This window comes from Chaetomium strumarium (assembly GCF_033439665.1).
Source record: "Chaetomium strumarium strain CBS 333.67 chromosome Unknown B0T15scaffold_1, whole genome shotgun sequence".
NCBI lineage: Eukaryota > Fungi > Ascomycota > Sordariomycetes > Sordariales > Chaetomiaceae > Chaetomium > Chaetomium strumarium.
Genome location: NW_026944429.1, coordinates 5,477,722 through 5,493,728, shown reverse-complemented (window position 1 = coordinate 5,493,728; position 16,007 = coordinate 5,477,722). Strand labels below are relative to the sequence as shown.

The 16,007-nt window shown below is 55.9% G+C and overlaps 5 protein-coding genes across 5 annotated transcripts; all 5 read right to left on the bottom strand.

Annotated features, from left to right (window-relative positions):
* Positions 1–379: 379 nt before the first annotated feature.
* B0T15DRAFT_59578 (uncharacterized protein) lies at positions 380–1,968 on the bottom strand. The gene is made up of 3 exons (XM_062871112.1): positions 1,733–1,968; positions 518–1,671; positions 380–441 (listed from the first exon to the last, which is right to left on the bottom strand). The coding sequence occupies exons 1-2, from the start codon at positions 1,751–1,753 to the stop codon at positions 880–882; spliced, it is 813 nt and encodes a 270-aa protein (XP_062726817.1). The 5' UTR covers positions 1,754–1,968; the 3' UTR covers positions 380–441; positions 518–879.
* Positions 1,969–2,131: 163 nt separating this feature from the next.
* Positions 2,132–4,504, bottom strand: B0T15DRAFT_389363 (major facilitator superfamily domain-containing protein; the record flags this gene model as incomplete). The annotated part of the gene is made up of 5 exons (XM_062864486.1): positions 2,132–4,056; positions 4,126–4,185; positions 4,243–4,306; positions 4,368–4,388; positions 4,463–4,504. 5 exons carry the CDS (start codon positions 4,502–4,504, stop codon positions 2,132–2,134), a joined length of 2,112 nt encoding a protein of 703 aa, XP_062726816.1.
* An 846-nt stretch (positions 4,505–5,350) lies between these two features.
* Positions 5,351–8,145, bottom strand: B0T15DRAFT_489665 (uncharacterized protein; the record flags this gene model as incomplete). Its single annotated transcript, XM_062866617.1, has 3 exons — positions 5,351–6,271; positions 6,334–6,887; positions 7,824–8,145. The coding sequence occupies 3 exons, from the start codon at positions 8,143–8,145 to the stop codon at positions 5,351–5,353; spliced, it is 1,797 nt and encodes a 598-aa protein (XP_062726815.1).
* Positions 8,146–8,409: 264 nt separating this feature from the next.
* On the bottom strand, positions 8,410–8,948 carry B0T15DRAFT_59572 (uncharacterized protein). Its single transcript, XM_062871111.1, has one exon. The coding sequence runs from the start codon at positions 8,759–8,761 to the stop codon at positions 8,492–8,494; it is 270 nt and encodes an 89-aa protein (XP_062726814.1). The 5' UTR covers positions 8,762–8,948; the 3' UTR covers positions 8,410–8,491.
* Positions 8,949–12,488: 3,540 nt separating this feature from the next.
* Positions 12,489–14,875, bottom strand: B0T15DRAFT_59469 (uncharacterized protein). The gene is made up of 3 exons (XM_062871109.1): positions 14,384–14,875; positions 13,847–14,324; positions 12,489–13,662 (listed from the first exon to the last, which is right to left on the bottom strand). The coding sequence occupies exons 1-3, from the start codon at positions 14,508–14,510 to the stop codon at positions 12,639–12,641; spliced, it is 1,629 nt and encodes a 542-aa protein (XP_062726813.1). The 5' UTR covers positions 14,511–14,875; the 3' UTR covers positions 12,489–12,638.
* Between the last annotated feature and the right edge of the window lie 1,132 nt (positions 14,876–16,007).

Sequence of the window (16,007 nt, the reverse complement as noted above, 5' to 3'; positions counted from 1 at the left end):
CTCAATCCCCCAATTTCGAACCTCTTTTCTTTTTTTTCCTCAGCTCTCTTTGCCTTTTGGCTTAGATCAAGTGTAGTATCTGTTCTTTTCAGTTTAATCTCTGAAACTGCTCTACGGAGCAGGATCGTGATTATTCCTATTTTTGGCTCTCGGGGTTCTTGCCTCTGTGCTTGCACATGCTTGACTCCCACTGTGTCCCTGGTATTACACTGCCTCTAGGAGACGCGACCTATGCTCTTTTTCATTGCAATCTGGGGCATTGCCTCGGGTGTGAGGAAGAAGCCTCCTAAATATGAAGGAACATCTGTACAGAGGGGTCAAGTTCATGCTTTGCCCGCCCGAGAGTTTGAGATTCGAAGGAAGCTTGAACACCGAGTCCAAGGTGTTGATAAGACCGGGGGCGACGGTTGAATCGCGAAACTGAAGGCGTAGGCTCAATAACTTAATTTGAGTGGTAAGCCCTCATATATTCTCAATGTAATCTTAGTGTAATTTATGGTGGCATTTCCGTACCTACCTTATGTTGCAAGGTCCGGAATTGCTGACATACCCAATGTGTTCTAGTTTCTAGGAGAATCGAATGTCATGATTTCCGCAGTGTCCAGTCACTCACTACTTAGACTACTTAGTCCCTGCCGGGAAAAAGAAAGAGTCGTTTGAAATCGGCGGCGACGCCATTCTGACTAATCGTCTAATGCTCATCCTATCCAATGCATGCACCCCAAAAAAAAAAATTAACAATGCAAACTCTGTAAATCCATACAGTGCAGATTTAAAACAATATAACCCCCCCTCCTGATCCTTACTAGACGCCGAGGCCCCATACAGCAATCTCGTGCCGCATTTTCCCTTCTTTTCTTGGCTTTCCCTCCTCTGCAATCAAAAACCTCCACATACCCCAAGAGGATAAGCCAAGTCATCCACGGGAGGAAGGAGGGCTCTGCTCAAGAAGGCTTGGATCACCCGACCATATCTCTGACGCCTTTGCCGTCTTCGACTGGCCCGCTCATCCGAATGTTGCTCCAACGGTGCCGGCGGGCCGGCGGGGAGAGATGTACCAGAATGGATGCGAGTGGGAGAAGGGATGAGCCGCTCGGGCAGTCGGAGGGACCGTCTGGTCTCTTCGCTGTCGCGGGCGGCGGCGGCGGCGGCGGCAGTGCAGGCTGCAGCTGCGGGAAGGGCAGCGAGGTCGCCTCGGACGGTCTCGCCATAGCTGGGCGGCGGCGGATCATCGTCGGGCTGTGGAAGGTAGGGCGGCGGGAGGTCCATGGCATCGACGTGGTACCGGGTGTACTGCGGCAGCGGCTCCTCCTCCTCCTCCTCCTCCTCGAACTCATCCCCCTCATGTTCGAGGTCTTCGGATGAGTCGTGCAGAGGACTATCGCGCCCTTTGAGGAGGGCGGCGACGGTGCGTGAGGACTCCGACGGGTAGGGCGTCGGACGGCGTCTGAACTCTCCGCGCCATGTCGGCGAGGGTGGCGTCGGCGAGGGTGGCGTCGGCGAGGGTGGCGTCGGCGAGGGTGGCGTCGGCGAGGGTGGCGTCGGCGGGCGTCTGCTCGAGTATAGCATCGGGACCCGCCAGAGGTGCTGGGAGGGGAAGAGATTGGCCATGCCGGTAACTGTCCCGACGGACGTTCGCTGCGAGCCGGAGGCTCGGTGGTTGGGATAGGTCTAAATGTTGTTAACTTCACGGACTTTGAGATATGAGAGCAGGGGGCAGGTTAATGCATACAAGCACGATGCCTCTGTACATCTTTGCGGCGAGAAAGCGAGAGGGAGCGAGAATTTAGAAAGCCGCGACAAGGGGGAAGCAAGTGCGTGACGAAGAAAGTAGTTTCAGAGAAGTCACAAAGTGGGTGATGAAGAAAGAACGAGAACTGCGAAAAATTGCTGCGAAGTTTGCGGGGATAAATACCAGGAAGAAGCGACCGGACGCGTCTGTGTGTGGCAAGGTCGTCATCATGACATCTAACCCGAGTTGTTGTTATGGCAACGATTGTGTGAATTCGCAACACGCTGCTTCGGGGTATCTCAGTCTCAACTTGTCGTCAAATCATACAACCCATTCACCCAAAAGCACGCCCCACACCACCCCCTTTTCGCGCTCCAACTGTTGCCACAGGGTGCACATTCATCCCGAGTCGCAATCCTCATCCTCGACCACCACAACAACATACCGCCTGGATGTAGCTTCTGAGAAAGCGGGCTCTTCCTTCCCTCTCTCCTCCGTGACGTGCACAGCATGGTCATTGGTGCTGTCCGAGACCATCTGGGCGGTCCCGTCCAGCGCGTTGATGGCCACGATATGGTGGCGGTGACGCTCAAGCAGCTCGGGCGGTGCCGTCCCCTCGGGAAAGACCACGACCCGCCGTTTTTGCCGCTCGCTCTCGACGCCCGCAGCAGTATCGCGCTCCTCATCGATGACGTAGAGGCTGCCGGCGGCAAGGAGCGGATCGGTGGCTGGAGCGTGTGGCGCCTCTCGCATTATGTACCGCCGCTCGGCGGTGGTCTTGCTAGCACTATCGCTCATCGACGGTCGTTTCGCTCCGTTGCCAAGCGCTCCGTGCACCGGCGTCTCCAGAGCCGCCTGGAAACGAACTGAAGACGTGGAAGAGTCCACACTGCCCGGGCCCGCTGTTGTGGCAACGGAGAAGTTATCGACACTGAAGTGTCGGCGATGAGGGCGGTTCTTCCCATCATTCGCGCCACAGGCATGCGGAGAAGCGGCCTCCGAGGTCTGTCTCTGCTTGTAGTAGCCGTCTTCCTTGCTGCTGCTGAAAGTCTCCGGCCGTCCGTATAAGCCGCGGTTAGAGCGGTCGTTTGCCAGAAGAGGAGCCGACTCCTCATCAGAGGTCGGTTCTGTGCGGCGGGACTGAATGTTTGGGTACGGGCTCCCAATCCAGCCCTGCAGAAAGAATAGTGATACAACTCCAGCGGCAGCGGCAACCACTGCCAAGGATTTGTTCATGGTTGACCAACCCCAAACCCAGCTGGCACCGCCCGCGAAGAGAGGCCCAACTAAGCTGCCCCACGCATTGGTAGTGCTCTCAAGGCTGGTGGCTTGTGCTATGGCCGACCAACGATCGCTTCCGGAAGACGCCGCGGTATTCATGATCTCCCTAGCCAAGGGGTCTCCGCAGAGTCCGGCGGCTAAGGAAAGGCAGCCGAGCATCAGAAGGAACCCATGCTGGACAACCTTCGTGTTGTCTTTAAGCTCGCCGAGGTACAAGAAAGCCGGTAAGCAGGCGAAGAAGCCGATTGCCGCCAGAAAACGAGTAGACCTGGGAACCCGAACGGCCAAAGCACCGGCCAGTGGCCCCACCAGCGCAGCGGGCGCAGAGAGCGGCACGAACATAGATCCGGTGGCTAGCATCGACCAGCTGAAGTGGCGCTTGACGAAGAGCGGAAGAACACTCTGGAGGGCAGAGGCAAGCAGGCCAACGACGAGATATCCGAATAGAGCAACCGAAAGCCGCGCGTTGCCGGAGGCGGCAGCAGGAAGGGTCTCAAGAGCATCCCGCTGGCCTGCCCTCGCAGGAAGTGCCGTCCTCGGCGAGATCGACCGCGATGACCTCCTGCTGAGCCCGCCCGCCCCAGAAGGCATCGTGCCGTAGCCGCGCGGCTGCAGGTTGGGCTGCTCATTATCCTCGATACCGACTTCGCTGACGGGGATGTTTTTGACGGCCACCAGGATCAGCGAGACACTGACCATGACGAGGGCGTATCCACAGTAGAAAACGACATCTGTGCCATAATATTCGTTCAGGCACCCAGCGAGGAAGGGCGCCGCTGTCATGGCAACATTCCGGATCAGAGTCGGAGTCAGCCATGTGGGACCAGAAATCTGTCCACTGCTAGTCGCTGCCGTTGCCATCATGCCGGAGGATGCTACAGTTATGCCGAAGGCGAAAAGCCCCTGCATGAACCGGGCCATAACCATTATTAAGGGGTCAGAGGGAAGATGCAGGAGCGAGAAGTTGGCAGCTGAGAAGGCAAGGCAGATGAGAACCACAGCATAGCTAGACGGGCCCTGTCGCATGAACAGCGGCTTCAATGCTGTCCGAGTTTCCAATTAGCTTGTCAACGCTCAGGAGGTAGCTGTCCTACATTGTCGGGAGCACTCACGCGAGAACAGGGCAAAGGCGCCCCCATGGGCAGAAACCACGGCGGACGTCCACATCTGGACTAATCACAGACCAATTAGCGCGGCTGTCTCCCGGATAATCATTGAGACTTGCGTACGTTGTTGATGGGAATAATGTGCCCGAGTCCCATTCTTGATGATGGTAGGAATTAAGGGAATGATCTAGGCGGTGGTTAGCACGAAAGAGTCCAATGGGCGAGCCCGCCGGCTGGCGGCAACATACCAGTCCAGAGAGGAACGCGTCCTGCGAGTTTCATGGTGGTTAGCATATCCCTGCGTTCAACGATTTCAAACTTCAATGCTAGGAGTGAAGCATACCGTGAAGACGGCAAAGTTTGCCAGCACCACAAGGAACGCCATGTTGGTGGAGATGCTGATTTGACGGCCTGTACTCAATGATGCTCTGGATGTGGCAGTAGTGACAGGTGAATCCGGACGTGTACCAGGACTCGGAGGAGCCCTACTACTTAAGCCCAGATCGGAAACCGACGACGGGGTTGGGATGGCAGTGGAAGGCTTCGGCATGTTGGCGCTCGGACGAGTCTGACCTGGTGCACAACCCGTGATTCCTGCAGAGCGAGGAAAGGCAATGCCGCCAACACCGGAGACTTCCGTGATACGACACGTTTCGCCATTTGTGTGCACCTGCGGATTACCCATCCGCCTATCCCGAACGTCTAGTCCTGGTGGTTGATGTTCCTGATGTTCCAGTGACATCCCCAGCGCCTGCGGCGGGTTCTGAACCCCACTGACCGAACCAAATGTTTGGTTCATAAACCTCAGGGGAAGACAATGTCGTAAACCGACCTTTTCAAGCCGGAGCAAAGTAAACACATGCAGAAAAAGAGAGGGGTATCAAAGTCAAGGGAAGCTGCTCTACATGTATGTGTAAAGTAGTATTATCTTTGCAGGGGACGCAGATCACCTCGATGCACGATGTGGGGCATTGGCCAACCAGATGCCTGATCCCCCGCTCTCAGCAAGCCAATTCGGCGCCAAGCCCGTGTATCGTCGCACAAACTCGCAGGATCGTGCAGGGACTGGTCGCAAGAGATCATGGCGATCCACATAGCGTGAACTTCTTTCTGCCCTCATGATCCGGAGGTTGGTGTTTTTCAACCAAAAACTTGGTCTGTCAAGGAATAATTCCTATGTGAATAAGGTTAGGTATGTTCGCAACGCGGATCAGCCGATCACCTACAGTAACTAGCTCAAATCCGCAATCGTCCACAGCGTCTGCCCCTCCGCTCCCAGAACCACCACCCACGGCGCGGCGTTGTAAAACACCAGCGTCCTCCCCGTCCCAGACGTGCCCGCATCCCAAACCGGACCCTGCGCATCGTACAGGACCAGATTCCCATCCCCGCCAAAGTCGACCTCGCACTTGGACCCGTCGCTCCCACAGTTGCTCGAGTACTTGCTGCTCGCCCACTTGACGGTCCACACCCCGCCGGTGGTGTCATAGCCCACAAGATTCCCGTCTCCCTGCACCTGCACGCGGAAGTTCTGCAGCAGCACCACCGTCGACGTCCGCGCATTGACCGACAGCGCGCCGGGCCCAAAGGATTGCTGGGTCGGAAGCGGGTGGTCCAGGCACAGCCAGTTGCTCGCGTTGGCGGGGAGCTCGTAGAAGTCCGGCTGCAGCGTCAGCGGAGTGCCGGCGCCGGGCCTGTAGACGATCAGCTGCTTGTTGGCGGCGAATGCGGCTTGCTGCTGGCTGCCGCACGACGAGGCGTCTGAGAAGTCAGAGGTCGGGGCGTGGATCTGGGAGACGTCGTTGCCTGTCACGGTGAGTCCGTCCTCCCAGCCGTTGATGACGATGGAGAAGCCGATGTTGCCGCGGAAGATGTTGTTTGTGACGGTTGTCGGGCCGAAGTTGTCGAGCGGGTGCGGGTTGGACCAGATCTGGCTGCCCATGCCGATGCCAAGCTCGATGAAGCTGTTGCCGGTGCCGGTGATGACGTTGTCGGACACGACCACGCCCGAATAGTTGCCGTTGTAGTTGGGGTCGACCATGTTGATAGCGCCGAACTGGCGCTGCGTGTCGGACGATGTTATGGTGTTGCGCAGGAACGAGGATCCCGGCGAGCCGAAGATGACAATGCCGCCGTCCGTTGCCCCGGTCACCTGTCATCATTTTCGCAATAAGAGTTCAAGTTCCACGATGGCATCGGATTGGGAAGGCTCACGGTATTATCAGTCACGGTCGTGGCTACGCACTCTATGCTCAGCCCGTCGGCCCATAGTCCACGGCCCGTCTCATCAACGCCCTCGGTGCCGCATGGTCCAACCGTGTTGAAAGTGATGACCGCATTGCGGCAAGGGTTGTCATCCTGACCGGAGGCTATCAGGTGGAGGCAGCTCCAGCTGCGCGTGTTCTTCACCACGGAATGGGAGACAGTCTGTCCGGTTGTGCCACCGCCCATCTCCAGGAGTGCGTCGCCTCCCAGAGGTCCCGCATTGGGTCGGTTGCCGTCGACCTGGACATTGAGTACTCGCACACGGTCCTGCCAGTTACCGCGGATCGCAACTGTCGCGTTGCTTCCCGGTTGGATGATGATGGTGGCCCGGGTGTCACCGGTCGGGTAGCCCTCGGTGGATATCTCCTGCCCTGGTGCGTTGAAGACGATGGAGTCCGTGATGGGGATGGTCGCACCCGGACACAGCGAGACGACGGTATCAGGGCCGCCCTGTTGCAGGAGCTGATTGATGGTATCTTGACTGCCACTGTTGAGGCATGCTCCTGCAGCTTCACACAGTAACGTGGCTACGGCGCAGATAATGGGTGGGAGGACTCGAGACTTCATCTTGAATTCGGTTCGGCTGGAGTGTAAGCCCGGAAGGCCAAGTGAACCTGGCGAGTCTACATTTCAGCGATTAAGTGGCAAGGTACGTTCATTATATCTTGACCTTCGACGGTCCTCCGCTCTTCATTCAGAAGAGTGAGGTTGCATCGGCCTGTGAGGCTGAGTAATGCCCTGCTCAGAGGTGTCAGCTTCTGCCTAAGAGAGCTCACTCATCCCCTTAGTGGAGTCTCCTAACAGGTGCGTACCACAGAGCGTCCACGAGACTGCTCACAAGATATTCAGGGGTTCAACTAATCAATATTAGATGTAAGCTTCTCAGATAGGTTGTACAGAACGCCTCAACCGACCAAGTCAGCTAAGCAAGCAGATTTTCGTGGAAGCCAGATGCCTCACACCATTGTCGGCTATAGCAAGGACAAGAGACATGACATGGAAGGCTTAACTAGAAAAAAAATCACGAGAGAAAGGAGGAGAAAGCGACTGCCTAATCCACCCCCTCTTTCACCTATGTGCGGTCATCAATATCTCCCTTTTCCAGACTCATTCGTATGAGCTAGCGGGCAGCCTCTTCTTGGCAGTGCCAGCAATGATGGTCTCAGCTGCCCTCTGCTCAATGCCGTACACGGCGGTCTGCGAGTGAGCTAAGGTCTGAACCGGAATGACGCTCGCATCCACAACCCGCATGTTCGTCGTCCCATACACCACCAATTTTGTTTGGAGTCCACCACGCCGCCATCCTTCCTGAGCAGCATTGCAGTCGTGTCCATCGGGTAGTAAAGATGGTCATCGTCGTGTTCCAGATGTAGTCCCTCCACTGCTCATCCTTCTGCACCTGCTCCTCACCCGGCTCATACTCGGCCACCCACACCAACCGCAGCGGCTGAACCCCTTGAGGCCGGTATAACCATCCGAGAAAATGACCGATGTACCGCCAAGGACCCGGCCGCGAGGAGTAAGGATGATGCGGTTATTGAGATGTATTTGGGGCACCGTGGTGAAATTCCAGTCGTATCTGCCGCGCAGTGTCGCACTTTTTGTGCCTGGAACGCTGATGCCTTTTTCGTCGATGGCTGCTTGCCCTCTCTCAATGAAGAGGATGCTGGCCTTTGTCAGCCCCTCGCTCAGGCGGGTTGCGAGGACAATCTCTGCGGTGCCGCCGCCAACGATGATCTTCAAAGCATCAGCTACATTCATCACGGGTCACACATGGACCTCCACCGTCGTAGTCATATTCCCGGGCAGGAGGTCGCTTTCCGTAATCAGCAGCAAGGAAAAGACGGCAGAAATAAGAAACATTGCAGTATGCTGACGAGTGTTTTCAAACAGGACAGAGGTCGACACCTCGACGATAGAGGAAAGGTAGTTGGGGGTCCAAGCATACCTATCTATAATCATTTTCATACCAGACAAAAGTGGAGTTTTGGTGGCAGAGAGGAGAAGCTGGTCCAATAGCGCCGTGCAGCAATTACTATATTTCCAGGTCAGGCGTGTGTCGCCTAGAGATAGATGCTCTGCAGTGGTATACTACTTCCAAGAGAAATCAACATGTGCCTGTTTGGATAGAGAAAGCCACGCAGATGTCGACTATTGATTGACAATACGATCGGTCAGTACTCATGAGGGGTAGGTGTCTGACCAGCTCATGCAGACCTATAGAGAGTAAATAACGCAACCTGACAGTCCAGCCAAGCCGAACAGCTTGGATGACAATGAGCCATATAAGAAAAGATGAAAGTTGATGTCCACATGAAAGGGTACCTCGAAGAAAAACAAAAAGAAAAAGAAAAAATGTGCTGAACGACGACCACATGGGTACCTAGACACCCGCAACAAGAGAGATGTATTTCGAAAAGAACAGGGGTGAGGGGAAAGAAAAAAAAATGCATGCAACATTCGAGTCCCAGCTTAAGTACAATACCCCCTCCCTCAGCTAGCAGCCCAACACAGGTTCTCCCATCAAGGCGTCCTTTGACCTCCTAGTTCCCAGGAGGGTTGGCCTGATGTCCTGTGGCCCCGGGATGAGTGCCGGTGGTGAGCCAACACGGATTCGTATGACGCCACGGCTCTTCACGCCGGCTCTCGCTGAGCCATCGGTTCAGGGTGTAGGAGCCAGACGAAGCCTGTCTTTGATTCGACCCGCTGTTGGTTGCCCACGGAGGCTGCGTCGTCTCCGGGGTCTGGTGGTTACTCATTGACCTCGTCGTCAATGGCTCCATGGTGAGGGGGGGAAACGGTGGAGACAGTATCGGAAGCGAAGCTATCTAAGTCGTTACGCTCTGGCGGTTAGCAGGCTAGTGACTCCGACGAGGGGAAAGAAGATATGACTGACTTAGCTCTGGTGGATGATTTCGAGAGAGGATACCCAAGTGCAATGCTGTGGGCCGGGACTCAGTGCTTGCGCCGCGGGGGGGAGGAGCGGGCCCGGGGTGTTGGGAGCCAAGGTGACCGCGGCGCAGTCGTTTGCGTCGGGTGATGTTTTGTAAGTGAACAAGGAGCTTGGTGGCAAGTAGGATGGAGAAAGACTCCCGCAACACTATGGAAGCGGGGGACACGGTCTTATTTGTCTTTTTGGGAGCGGAAAACCACATGAATGCCACATGTCGTTCTTCCCTCCTCACTGTCCCGTTGCACGGGTACACTTATCGTCTGCTGCTGCCGAGTCATGGGCCGAGAAGGCTTCTTTGCCGTCGTCCGACGAATGATGGACAGACATGGGTAGCAGGCAGGTCCGGGAAAGCGCATAAGTAGGTAAGGTAGCTACGCATGATATGATGATACTGCCTGCAAGTGCCCTGTCTGTTGTCTGGTTCAGTCGAGGGAAGGTGACAAGATGCGTCTAAAATTGACAAGGAATATTGGGTAGATGAATGAACTGTACGTATGTAACTTGTACATAGTATGGTACTAGTGAAGTAAAGCCATCTCGAGTGATCTTGAAAGTTGGGAGCAGGCCTTGCCGCCCTCGTTGAAAGCTATTTGCACCGTGCAAGTGCCCCAACGCAACCTAACGCATCTGCGTCCTTGCACTCAACATTGACAGTGCTCCCTCTGCTGTTCTTTTATTATCACCTACGGCAGCACGATACGGACCGTACGGTATAGTTGGGGTGAACCAATATACTGGCTAGTGTCCCACTCACTCCCACATGGAGAACCCAAGAGCAGCCTTAGAAGTTAGAACCGAACCCGCAGGTGGCCCCGGTGGCACCGCCCCCGGTCGCCCTCGATCGTACTGCATTTTGCGGGGCTGCCAGTTCCCCTCGAAGAAATGCCTACCTTAGGTATGGAATTCTCCGTCCAGTACCTTACCCTTTTTCTTGGGCAGGCCGAGGCTCGTAAAAAGCACTCCCGTCAGCCAAGGGCTCATTCCACAGACCGCAACTCTCCGCGACCTGAAATGGACGTTTTGCTCGTTTCACGGACCACTGCCGCAGGCTCTTGGATAAACAACTCGCATCCTTCCCCCCCACCGTCACTGAGATGCTTGACTTGGTTCTTTCCGCCATGATCATGGTATGCGCAGAACGTTGGTCTCGATGAGGTACTGCAGATGGTGGAAGAGGCTACCCAGGAGATGGGGGCTGGTATGTACTGTATGATATTGTTGTGAGGACTCAGGAGAGACGTGGGCCGGATTGCGAAGCGCAGCAAACTGCCCAGCAAATCTACATATCCCATGGGATCACTTGATTTGCATGTGGTGTGTCATCGAGCCGCCACCGAATGCGCCCGGACTGATGGAGTACACCGAACTACGCCCTATATCCATAGGTATGGTTGTCCAGTCAGATGTGCTCAGACGGCGGGCACTGCCGCACTTGGCTGCAATCGAAACTGACTCTTCCAATACTAGGAGCGGAAAGGTGCTTCACAGCATCTGCACTCCCCTCAAACCAGATGGCGTCCCGTCCTCTGGGATTCCACAACACATCACGATCACGGGGCTATTGGGCAACGTGTCCTGAAGTCTGAAGATATGCAGAGACAGCAAGACTGCAGGAAACGCCAAGTCGCAAGTCGGTATTTCATGCAACTTTGAAATACCCGACCTGGGTAGCCAACCAATACTTGCTGGGCCCCCCAAAACTGCCGAATCCAACTCCCCGATGAGACATCGGAGATTCTCCGTCGTGACTTGAAAGCTGATTCGCTCAGACCAGACATCGCAAGCTTTCTGTCATGAAGTTGATTTGTGGCGAGCATGAGATTTGCTCCAGCGCAACGTTTCTCCGGGGCCATTAAGGTTCCGGCTTCGGAGCGAAGTCAAGGGAGGTTCCGAGGCTGCAGCCTCTCTGTGAGTAGGTATTCCGTATATGCTGCCCAGTTGGTGGCTGTAGGGTTGACCGACTGAAGGTGAGGTTGGGGCACTGCAATCTTCCTCAAAAGCACCGAGCTTCACCACCTGATCTAAGCTGCCTATGCATACCTGGTAGTGGTAGATCAAATGCCTCACATTGCGATACACCGTTTCGTTACACTTGGACGGCACGCTTGAGGCTACACTGCCCGAGACCGAGTTCGGGACGTGTATTGGATTTGTATTGTACCAATGCTGTCTGCGCTTCTTCCATCTCCATTTGACCTTGCCCGCTTCGCCTTCCGTTCCTGTGTTCGTTCTTGGTATGCAGAATAATCAGATTAGAACTTCTGCTTGTTTTGTCCAGGGCGTTTAATAAGGTACCTTACGTATGCTGTGATACCTGATTCATTGAGACCAGTGACATTCGCCAACCACGTTGGAGGACCGGGGAACATACAATGGATACAATGGAAGGGCGGGGAGTGGAGCACACAAACGGCCCGCGCCGGACCGGGAGGCGGCCATACCTTCCGGATCCGCTAAGGTACTTGCGAAGTTCCCCCTTTTAGGGAAGTCCCCTGTTCTCGGCGACCTCGCTCTCGTCAGAGCAGACGATCAACGGCTGTCTCATCTCCCCAGTGGGGTTTTCTGGGACGTACGTGTGGTGGCACAGCCTGGATTGCTCACCACCTAACGACTAGACATGACCTTTGTGACGCACTTCCAGGGAAACGCATGTGTTACAGCACTACGTTCACTGACTGACGGTTTTGAGAAGAGATCTGGTGCGTTCGAAGGTATAGTTTAGTAAGATATTCATACACCTTATATACCGGGGCAGCCAGGTACCCGTTTTGCTTCTAGAGTTTGCTGAGGCACGTCATGCCTACCATCCCCCGAAGGTCCTCCACTGGATACATAACATTATCCTTTCGTCCCTGGATGACGAGATTCTGTGTGGGATACTCCGACCTTCCCCGGCCCACGTGAACCAGCCAGTCAGCCAGCAATGCCGCCGTGTCGTACTGATTCCGAATCCGGACGCCACCCCCAATGTTGCTCCTACATTATGCAGGCCTCTTGCCATTACCACGAGGTAATGGATAGTAGAAATCCGCCATAGGGTGAGGAAGACGAGGACGCTGACGGGGGACGAACGGTGGAGCAAAGCGCCGGCACAGAACGCACCCCTGAACGGCGTCTCCTCCTCTCCGTATCATCCCGTATGCGGAGGCGCTGACGATTTGCATAACAGCCACACGGATATGCAGAGAATTGCTCTCCTCTCCTATCCTCCACCCTCCGCTCATGGCCTCTTTCGGGAGACCTCGTCACTACCCAGAAGGGCTGGGAGGGGGTGATTGTGCTGCAAAACCATCCGGTCCTCTCACCCGCCAGTCCCAGGATGGGTCCCTCCCATATCCGCCTGCCATCCCATTGCTATGATGCTGGAAAACATCGAGTCATCCATGACCGTTCCTGCCACGCTGCTCCAGTCATCGTACAGGTTCATTGGGACTGTCAAGTGATGTTGCTGCTGTTGCTGTTGTTGTGGCTGCTGCGGCGGCGGCGGCTGCTGCTGCTGCTGTTGTTGTTGAGAAAACTGTTGATGCTCATGGGGTTGTTGGTTGCTCTGCTGCGGCATTTGCGACATGAGCTGCATGTGCGGGTGGACGTGTGTTAACGCCAAGTCGTAGTATCCCGCCGCGGCCATGGTCGCCTGCGTGCCCATCATCTGCTGGTCGAACGGCGATATCAGGCCTTGAAGCTGTTGCGTTTGCGGTTGTTGCTGCTGCGTCGGGTCAAAAAAGGGGTTGTTTTTCGTGAATTCGGATGGTAGAGGCGCGATATTGTGCTCCTTCTTCGGGATTGGCGGATCCTCATATGAGGGCGGTGGGGGCGGTAGTGGCGGTTGAGGCGTGGACATGTGCCTTTTTAATGGCGACGACTTCAACATGGCCTTCTTCTTTGGCGGTTCGGAGATGGGTCTCGCGGTGGAGGATGCGGAGGGCGGCGTTGCGGAAGTAATCGGTTGGATCTCGTGCCGTAGCCGCATGGTAGCCGAGTCGTGGGCGAGACGGGCAAGGAATTTCGGGTCATCGCGACCTTCGTTGAAGAATTCGAGCAGGTCTTGTAGTTTCCCAGGACTCTCGCCCTCAAGAAATCCTTGTGCATGACCTGTTGACTTGGGATCCCACTCTAGGATGGGGTGCTGGTTGCGCGGCAGATGACCATAGAGCTCGGCATCGAGGTCTTCCCACGCTTGGTTAATAGAGGGCTGGTGAAGAAGGCCGTATATGACGAGCGAGTGGTTCCAGTGCGACTTGTTGCAACCGTCTTCGTAGTGCCGGGCGACATGGTCGAAATAACGGTCACGGCTGGCGAGGAACCCGCCACAGAAGCCACATGCCCTGAAGCGAGGGTCAGCTTGTCTTCCACATGGTTGGATGCACCATGGCATGGTGAGTGGTGTCATGCAAGTCGTCGGGTCACACGACTCTGGACTCGGAGGCACCGAAACGAACTTGCGCAAACATGAAGAAAGCAGGCGAGAGCAGAGAGAGCCCTTCTTCGACATGAAGGCAAAACACATACCACGCCGTTTTCTTGTGCGTATACCGCACGACGCGGTCAGCATGCGGACATGTCGTACAGCCGTGGGCGTTCTTGTGGTGCTGGTTGAAAGTGTTGGCGCCCCAGAAGATGCGGTTGCAGTTTGGACAGGGGTAACGTTTGTAGCGCTCGTGGAACTCGTCTTCGTGGCGCTTCCAGTCGAATTTGCGCTGGAAGGCGACGTCGCAAAAGGTGCACCAGTAAGCGCCCTGCGGTTTGGAGCTCCCTCTGTTGTTGCTCTTCACGGGCGGCGCAGGGGGCGGGGGATGTGGCGGTGCAATCTCCTGGGTGGCAGGTCCTCCGCCTTGGGATGACACTGAGCTCATCGAGGTCGCCGTCGACAAGAGGCTCGTCCTCCCGGACGACTTTGAGCTCGTGGTTGACACCGAAAGTCGTGGATCACGCTGCCCCTGCTGCGCAGCCTGCTGCGGGGGGGTGACGGTCCTTGTGGTAGCATCTCCTGCCGGGAAGTCAACAACGCAATTCTCCCGCTTCAGCAGCAGTCGTGGCCTTACTTACCGTCGGGATAATTCTCCAGCAGCGCGTGCAACAGCGCCTCGCGTGATAGCCCGCACTCTGTGAGGGCCTGGACGTGTAGTCGAGCCGCAGCTAGACTGTCGTCCGGCGGATTGCGGAAAGGATCCATCGAAGAGGGGAGCGGCCACGAGGCTCACCCGAGCCCAGCCCAGAACTCAAACTCTTCTCGCACTCAGAAACGATCAGATGAACAGCAAGAGCGAAAACAGAACCAATGCTCCCCGAAAAACGATACGTCAACGGTCCATCACGACGTCACGAACCCAAATTGCAGAAGCGCGAAGAGAAGGGAGAAGGAAAGAAGTCCGCTAGGTTCAGGTGGTGCGGCGGGACAGGGCCGCGGGAGCCGCCCAAGAATATACTAATACGATGTGGCCCCCAATGAACTATATGTACGGAGTACCCTCACATGTCATAAAAGGGAGACACAGGGGACGGCATGCGGCGTGGTTCGGGGGCGAGACACCGAAGGACTGGGGTGATGAGTGATGAATGTGTTCAAGCAGAGCGGCGCGGAATCGCGCGAACCATTGTCCATCCAAGCGTGTGCTTAGCGCGTGCCTTCGAACTCCGCCGAAAGCAGCTGGTCAGCCCAGGGCACTGCGACTGCGACAGGGGAAGAAGACAGGGTGCGGCAGATCGCCTGGTTACCAGCTTTCCATGGCTCGCCGGGGGATCCACAAGCGCGCTCCTCCATTGCTGACTGGTGCTTGCCGCGCCCGGGGACATTCAAACCCCTGTTCCACCTGAAACAGAGAAGCAGGGAGCTGCTGGACACTGCGTTTCGAAACACCAAGCCTGCAGCGTAAGCGCCCAATCAGCGCGCGTCCTAGGGATGCGATGCTGAGGGTGCTGCTGCGCTGCTGGCGCAGTTGGCATGTTGTTTGTTCGTTGAACAGCCTGAGACGAACGAACAAAACGAACCGGGAAATGGTCTCTTGGCCCAATGCTGGCGTGGCGTTGACCGGGGCTCTGCGAGCGTTGTTTTTCTCCCCGCAGAGCAACCCGCAAAATCCCCGGCTCGTTACCAGGCCGGCTCGCCGGTCGAGTCCACTCGAGTTCTGGAGACGAGATCGAGCCGAGATAAGGCGAAAGCGAAGGACACACGACCCGACTCCCTGGTTGCCTTAGTCGCGATTTGGTGCCATCTCGAAAAGTTCAAGTTTGAATTAAGGAGCATCAACCCACTTTCCGTGATCTGGACCTCGTCAGACTGCCTTCGCTGCTCGCCGACAAGCGAGGCCGTTATCAATTTCTGGCACTTTCTACAACTACATTACACTACCCTGCAGCGAGGACAGTGCAGGGAAGCTGTGCCGTATGCTCCCGCCATACGCGTGTCAATGAGATGGCCCGGAAGCAGGTCCGTCAATGGGGCCACCGAGTCCTTAATACCCCACAGTCACCCGCGGCCACCTGCCATCTAGAGAGAAGGGCCCATGCTCTTTATCAGCCCTCAACTGTCAAACACGGCATTGTGACCAGTCAATTCTGTCTTGAAGATAGATCAAGCGTCCTTTTCTTGGGCAAAGAAGGGGGTATCGCACTATGACGAAGTTAAAAGTGAATGATCCGAAGAAACACCCGCGGAACAGCATGTAGTATA

Coding starts and splice junctions, on each gene's coding strand:
- B0T15DRAFT_59578 (XM_062871112.1), bottom strand. CDS start 1,753: ATGTACAGAGGCATCGTGCTT. Junction 1,672..1,732: donor TGTACAGAGGCATCGTGCTT/GTATGCATTAAC, acceptor AACAACATTTAG/ACCTATCCCAACCACCGAGC.
- B0T15DRAFT_59572 (XM_062871111.1), bottom strand. CDS start 8,761: ATGTGGTCGTCGTTCAGCACATTTTTTCTTTTTCTTTTTGTTTTTCTT.
- B0T15DRAFT_59469 (XM_062871109.1), bottom strand. CDS start 14,510: ATGGATCCTTTCCGCAATCCGCCGGACGACAGTCTAGCTGCGGCTCGA. Junction 14,325..14,383: donor GCTGGAGAATTATCCCGACG/GTAAGTAAGGCC, acceptor ACTTCCCGGCAG/GAGATGCTACCACAAGGACC. Junction 13,663..13,846: donor ACGCACAAGAAAACGGCGTG/GTATGTGTTTTG, acceptor CCCTCGCTTCAG/GGCATGTGGCTTCTGTGGCG.